General features: G+C 50.7%; 1 protein-coding gene across 1 annotated transcript; it reads right to left on the reverse strand.

The window, feature by feature from the left end:
* Positions 1 to 530: 530 nt before the first annotated feature.
* LOC104131096 (olfactory receptor 14A16) lies at positions 531 to 1,484 on the reverse strand. The gene has a single exon (XM_009644220.1). It carries the CDS (start codon positions 1,482 to 1,484, stop codon positions 531 to 533), a length of 954 nt encoding a protein of 317 aa, XP_009642515.1.
* Positions 1,485 to 7,838: the final 6,354 nt, after the last annotated feature.

Consider the following 7,838-nt stretch of genomic DNA (forward strand, 5'->3'; position numbering starts at 1 on the left):
GAGGAAGAGGGGTTATGGGTTCTGGCTTTGGGTTAGAGGTAAGGTCTGAGGTTAGGGACACCATACACCAAATCATCGCACTGGGATTAAATCAGAATGGAACGGTACTCTACCCAATGGAACACAGAGTGTGTTCCAACACAAGGGAAACAAATGGCAGACTGTTGATGTCGAAGGATGAGTGGTGCAAGAAGAACAAGGATTGATTTGTGCAAGCAATGCCATTAAAGCCCAAGACATTTGTCTTGACACTGAACAAAGTGGTTGCCATTTTGAGATACATCCTGACAAAAACCTCTGTGCTTGTGTATATAGGAGATGGATGTGTTTGTATGAGAACCTGCTGTGATTTTATGGCTGTAGGCAATATCACTGTAGTTATAACCAATCACCCAAATATCCACATCTGTAAATTTACTGAAATAATAGGATGCAACTTTAACTCTTCAGCTCCTATCACATCTCGTCAACTATCACAACTGAACTATACATTTTATCAAGATTTGTTATCTACCCTCATTGGAATGAATTTATGTCTGTAAGAAAGCTGTTACAGCATGATGAAACAGCACCCATTGGATCAGATTCCGTAAGTCATCCTTGATTTCCTTGTTCCTCATGCTGTAGATGAGAGGGTTCACTGCTGGAGGCACCACCATGTACAGAACTGCCACCACCAGATCCAGGAATGGGGAGGAGATGGAAGGGGGCTTCAAGTAGGCAAACATGCCAGTGCTGATAAACAGGGAGACCACGGCCAGGTGAGGGAGGCACGTGGAAAAGGCTTTGTGCCGTCCCTGCTGAGAGGGGATCCTCAGCACAGCCCTGAAGATCTGCACATAGGACACCACAATAAAAACAAAACACCCAAATGTAATACAGACACTAAACACAAGAAGCCCAACCTCCCTTAGATAAGCATCTGAGCAGGAGAGCTTGAGTATCTGGGGGATTTCACAGAAGAACTGGTCCACGGCATTGCCATGGCAGAAGGATATGGAAAAAGTATTGGCCGTGTGCATGACAGCATTGAGAAAGCCACTGCCCCAGGCAGCTGCTGCCATGTGGACACAAGTTCTGCTGCCCAGCAGGGTCCCATAGTGCAGGGGTTTGCAAATGGCAACGTAGCGGTCATAGGCCATGACAGTGAGAAGATATACCTCTGCTGACATCAAAAAGAAAAGCAGAAAGACTTGGGCAGCACATCCAGGGTAGGAAATGGTTCTGGTCTCCCAGAGGGAATTGGCCATGGATGTTGGGACAGTGGTGGAGATGGATCCCAGGTCAAGGAGGGAGAGGTTGAGAAGGAAAAAGTACATAGGGGGGTGGAGGGGGGGGGCGCCGACGGTGATGATGATGAGGCCATTGCCCAGGAGAGCAGCCAGGTAGATGCCCAGGAAGAGCCAGAAGTGCAAGAGCTGCAGCTCCCGTGTGTCTGCAAATGCCAGGAGGAGGAACTGGGTGATGGAGCTGATGTTGGACATTTGATCCCTCTGGGCATTGCGATCTGTTCAAAGAGGTAAAGGAAGTGAGAATTTAGGGCAGAATTCTTTTAGAAAAATGTATTCAATATCTTACAGAACCCTCACAAATTCACTTTTCCTTTTCAAGAAGGCTTTTAATGAGTTCTGGCTGGTGCTGGCTGAGGGTTCCCAGGGAGCAGGAGGCTCTGGAACAGAGTGATGTCAAGTTAAATCCTCTCCTGCTATAAAACAGATTTTCAGCATTGTTGCCCCCAGTTCATCAAATCCAGAACAGAGCTGTGGGGATTTTGTTTTGTGTTTTCTCTTCCAGTTGCCCCACCACACCTGAGGAGTGGGTTACATGCAGAAATCCCTGGGATTTCTGTTGCACTGCCAAGGAAATCTTGTCGGTCCGGAGAGGCAAAGGGGCTGTCCCTTGGTGCAGAGGGAGGACAGCTGCTCTGTCCATCAGCCCTGGTCTCAGATGCCCTGTGCTGGCAGCTCTTTCAGGTGCAGGACTATCACAATTTGGAGTTCCCCCCAAAAGAAACAGGGCACTGCTGGGAGCAGAGGAATCCAGTTGCCAAGTGCAGATCCCCAGACCACTCAGCCCAGTGTAGCTGAGGACGATCTCAGCTCTGCTGAGCCCCCAGCCAGGGACATCGAGGGCTCATGGTAGCTGCCCACCTACAGCCATCCAGAAGCACTTCCGTGGCCTCAGCACCCAGGGGTCTTCTCCATGGGGCTCCTGCATAACATAGAGATGCCATGGGAGAGCTTTGCCCTACTAGAGGGCAGCCTGCAGCCCAGCAGGACGTCCCAAGGAAAGACTCCCATCTCTTTCCTTTGTTATGACCTGAAGAGAAGCTGAGATCCCTGCCAGTCGCACACACTGCGGTACCCAGAGCCCCAGAGGTTCACAGGGGGCGAGTGGGATGCTTTTCCTCCATGGACATATGTGCATGGCAGTGCAGACAGCGTTGGTGTCTGAGCTGCACTTGAATCCTCACACCCCCCGAACACCCCAGTGAGTGTAACAGTAAGAGCAACGGAGGCAAGGAGAAGAGGAGGAGATGCCCAAGTACCCCTTTGAAAGGGAGGCAGGAGAGGAAGACACAGTCAGACACTGGAGTTTGTCTCCTCTTTGCTGGTCAGTCTGCTGGGAAGGCAACTCATGGCCAAGTCTCCATGACATTGAGGGCAGAGGCTCTGCTGTGTGAGTGAGGAGACCAGGGACGGGCTCCCGGGAAAGCGTCTGCACTGCACGGGATGGCAGGGAGATGCCTGAATCCCTCCTCCCATAGCATTTCTGGCAGCAGTTCTCTCTTCCTTCCTGCCCATGGCTCTGCTGCCTGGAGCTCTTCTTGGTAAAGACCTGTTTCTCTCTCCCCACATCTCCTCCCTCTGCATGCTGACAGAGCCCATCTCTCCTGCTGTGTGCTCAGCTCTGCCCTGCAGACTCCTCCTGGCAGCAGGGCACTGCCCGGGGACATCTCTGTGTGTGCAGGAGGGAAGGAGCAGCTCAGACAAATGCTAATGAGAACTGGGTTCTCATTGCCTACCCCAGAGCAGAGAAATAAATTCCCATCTCCCACTGCTCACCCAGAAAATCACAAGGAGAAAACTGAAAGCACAGATCTCTACCCTGTCAGGGGATGCCCTACCTTGACATCCATCTTTAAAATGACCAATCTGCAAATGTCTCCTGGTGATGTAGAAGTCTGGGTAGCCCTGACCCATGCTTCATCCTCTCAACAGCAGGAGGATCATGCCCCTCCAGTGGTCAGTCCTTCCACCCACAGCTTCTCCCCACAGAATTGTGCTGACCCTGGCAGGTGGCAGAGTCCTTGTCCTGGCACGCAGCCCCTTGGGGTGCAGGGACCCTGCTCTGAAGCAGAGCCCTGTGCAATATTGGCTGCACACTCAGCATTAAAACCCTGGGGAGGTCCCTGGGAGAAGGCAGCCATCATGCCCTGTCCTTCTGATGGTGCATAAGAGAAGCCCTGCTCTGCATCACGTCCTCCTCCTCTACACTTTGAAAACTCTGAGAGTCCTCCTGAAAGCTCATATCTGCTGTGGGATGTATCAGCTTTAGGATATCCCTCCAGGAACACCAGCTACACTGTCCTGCATCCAGAGACTTACCAGGAAGAGGGCTGTAGAGGTCTCTCGCCCAGCGAGCTCTCAGCATCCTCCCACTCCAGACTGACTTTAACCTCTCTCTGCCTCACTCCTCTCCCCTCGGTGCCTGCAGGCAGTGTCCTCAGCCTTGCTGCGCTTTGCAGAGGAGCTGCTCCTGGGCAGAGCTGTTTCACTGCAGCGCTGCCCATTTGCCATGAACTCCCTCCATCCCAGGAGCCCAGCCCAGCTCAGCAGCAGAGGACCAGCCCAAGGCAGCACCTGCTCTGCCCCCTCTGGGCTCCCTCCAGGTGTCCCTGGGGCTGCAGGGGAACCTGCTGTGACACAGGCTGAAGCAATCCCTGATGTTTCCTCCCTCAGCTGGCAAGAGACACTACTTTCCTGCAGTGGCATTGCTCCTTTTAGAAAAAGAGTTAGCCATGAGAATCACTTCTTTGGTCCCATCATTAGACAGGACACAAGGAAGGTGACAAGGAAAGACCTGAGTTCTCCAAGCTGAGACGATGTGTTCTGTTGAGTGAATTTAGGCATTTCATCCTGGGACTTCAGACCTGTGGCTAAAAAGATATGCAGCTCTCTTTTGTCCATGCCATGTCTCTGCTCTGAAGCAAAGGCTTTGCACACGTGGGGTCATGGTATCTTGGTATCGGGTTCCTTATGGCAAGTCAGAGCTTGCCTGGTTCCACAGCTGCAGGGCTTCAGCCCAAATGTGCAGAAATGCCCTCAACCAGGGGCACAGATGGGAAGAGCTGGTGCCATTCCTGAGGAGACACAGCTGTGACATGGTTGCACAGCTCAGGACAGCTGCTCTTCAAGGACAGCAGCCTCCAAGCTCAGCAAGGGTCCAGATCTAAACTCAGTCTGACCTCGAAAGGTAATTGAAGGGCACCACAATGAGTGTGTGCTACTTCAGGTGCAGTTAAGGAAGAAACAAAGATACTGTGTGGCCACTGCTGAATTTAGTGAGAGCTGGTGTAGACAGATCTGAGCTTTGCTGTGTCCTCTTCGCCTCAGTCTCTCCCAGAAAGGTTCCCCAGGCCTCTGTGACTCAGGGCAGGACTCTGGCGGAGATCAAACAGCGGTGGATGGGGAACAAGTCAGGGATCACTTGAGCAAATGCACTCCTTACCAGTCTCTGGGAGAGGAGGGGCAGCCTCCCAGGAAGCTGAGTGAGCAGGCCAATGTCACAGTGAAGCCACTCTCCACTGCCTTTGAAAGGTCATGGAATCTGTGGGAACTCCCTGACAATGGGGGAAATGATATCGACGGGTTGCATGCACCTTTCCAAAATGCCCAAAGGCTGTGCAGAGGAGCGAAAGGCTGTGCCCCAGAGACTGTTCCCTTGGATCCCATTTCTGGGTGTCTGAAAGAGAAGGGGACTGGATTTACTCAGCGTCCCTTGTCTCTCGCCATCTGCTTTGCTCTCTGCAATGAAAGGACAGGATTGCTGGACAGGGGAGAGCAGTGGCTGTTTTTTAACCTGGAAGTCAGTGAAGTTGGCAACATCACCCCCTCCTGTAATATCCTTGTGCCCAAGTCACATTATTATGGTTTGCATGTGTGGATAAGTAGATGGGTAAATAACAAGATGGGTGATGAGGGATGTGGTCAATGCATGACACTCTGCTGGAGGCCTGTAGCTAGCAGGGTCCTGCAGGGTTCTGTCCTGCAACTTTCTCTGTTTAACCAGTTTTTAATGACCTAGAGGAGATGAGAAAGTGCTTTTTCAGACTGTTTATAGATGACGCCATATTGAGGAGAGCAGACGCTACATTGCAGGGCAGGCCTGACATCCCAAAGCCCTAAAACTGGCCAGAGTTATGGGAAAAAGTAACACCATGATGTCCAATAAAGACGAATTTGAAGTTGTGCCTTTGAGGCACACTCATCCCCTGATATGACAAAGGCCAGGGGCTGTGTGGCTGGGTAGCACCTATGCAGGAAAGGCTCTCGTGGTCCTTAGAATTCATCAAGGAAAACAGGAGACGCCAGCAAAGGCAGCCAACAGCATCCTTAGCTTCTCTTTTCATTCTTTGAAATGACAAGTGATTCTCTTATTATCCTAATGCCCTCCAAAATGAACAGCCTCCACTATTAAGCCTTTGCACATCGGCCATGTGTTTCTTGTTTCATTTTCTCTTTTGGTATTTGTTAGATGGTTGCTGAGGGACTTTTCAACCTTGGGTAGCAACTCCATTAAGCACAGCATTCTCTTTCAGTACTTGTAGTGTCCTGCAATTCCCCACATTATTATCTTGTTTGAGACACTTGCCCACAAACCTTAAATGTTGGCGTATTGGAGTTCCAGTCCAGAGGGACCTCGACACATGTAGGGAATTGGCAAAGAGAAACCTCTGAATGTTTTACAAGGTGATGGGAGCAAGTTCTGCACTGGGGCAGAATATAGTTGTCAGTCAGGACAGATGGTATGGCAGAGGCAACCTGGGGGGCTTCAGACTGGGCCTCATGAAAACCTGACTGGGGGGTGATGCCACACCGCAGCAGGATCCCCAGAGACCCTCTGTGATCTCCATCTGTAGTGGTTTTCAGGTTTCAGATCTACAAAGTCACAGCTGACCTGACCCAAGGGTGGTGATTACTCAGCATTTGGTGGGAGCCTTAACCAGAGACCCAAGTCATCCCTTTTCCCACCATCTGTTCCATGCACTTCTGCCTTGCAGTGTGCCCCAGGAGAAAGGAGTCAGCTGGACATGAAGGTCTCAACAGCACTGGATCCTGGGAATAACTTAGGGTGGCATCGATCTGTACTCAGGAGTTCTCCAGTCCTTCCTTTGGTTCCAAGCAGGCTCAGTTTGGAGGTCCAAGCAGGTTGCTCAATATATGTCAGCATGCCTGTACACAGTCTCCACGTGAGCACGCCGTCGATTCCACCATTGCAGAAATGGAGATGAGTGTCGTGGTTTAACCCCGGCTGGCAATTAGGCACCGCGCAGCCACTCACTCACTCCCCCCACAGTGGGATGGGGGAGAGAATCAGAAGAGTAAAAGTGAGAAAACTCGTGGGTTGAGATAAAGACAGTTTAATAGGGAAAGCAAAAGCCGCGCACGCAAACAAAGCAAAGCAAGGAATTAATTCACCACTTCCTATGGGAAGGCAGGTTTTCTTCAGCCACCCCCAGGGAAGCAGGGCTCCATCACGTGTAACGGTTACTTGGGAAGACAGACGCCATCACTCCAAATGTCCCTCCCTTCCTTCTTCCCCCAGCTTATATACTGAGCAGGACATCATATGATATGGAATAGCCCTTTGGTCAGTTTGGGTCAGCTGTCCTGGCCGTGTCCCCTACCAGATTCTTGTGCACCTGGCAGACCTGAGAGCTGAGAAGTCCTTGGCCAGTCTAAGCACTACCCACCAACAACCAAAACATCAGTGTGTTGTCAACATTCTTTTAGCACTAAATCCAAAACACAGCACTGTACCAGCTACTAGGAAGAAAATTAACTCTGTCCCAGCTGAAACCAGGACAGTATCTACCCCTTATTCCATGCCATTTACATCATGCTCAGGTCCCACACTATCCAATACATCCTCATTAACCACCACCCCCTTCCCATCCTTTGATATATTACACAGGTAACATTCCCTTAGTCTATGGACCGCTCTTGTAAAATGTCCAGAAATGTCCACAAAATGTCCGTTGAGTTAATTTAGTCCATGACTTTGGGCTCCATCTCTTATGCTGGTCACTCAGGACAGGAGAAGTGGTGTGTTGCATGGAGTTACTGGGCACCAAAGGCAGCTCAGGTCAGGTCTCTGCTGCACTTGCACTGCTTCTTGTAAGGCTTGTCCTCTGTTGGTTCAGGTGGACAATGAGGCACAGCACCAGCTCCTTGAGCCCAGGGATCAGTATGCCATTGCTCCTGGGATTCCTGGGAACACCTAAGTAGCTTGTCCAGAGAAGCGTGACTTCTCTTTAGATGTCCTGTGAGAGAGATAAAAAAGGTGGAGCTGTATTATCTGAACTCACAAATCATCTGTCACCCATAGCCTGTGGTTTTGTTGTTCTATGGGAAGCTGAGTTTCTTGGCTCGAGCCTGCTGCATTCACGTTTCCAGCAAGGGGAAAAATTCCAGTTCAGGCATCAAATTTTTTCCCATTCTACCCAGGACAGTTGTGTCACACAACACCCAGTGTCAGAGGAAAGAGAAGTAGTGTGATCTGACCTGGTGTCACCTTCAATGGAAGCTCAAGTCCTGAGTTGAGCTGCAGTTACA

The sequence above is a fragment of the Egretta garzetta genome, unplaced genomic scaffold (assembly GCF_000687185.1).
Source record: "Egretta garzetta isolate BGI_Z169 unplaced genomic scaffold, ASM68718v1 scaffold528, whole genome shotgun sequence".
NCBI lineage: Eukaryota > Metazoa > Chordata > Aves > Pelecaniformes > Ardeidae > Egretta > Egretta garzetta.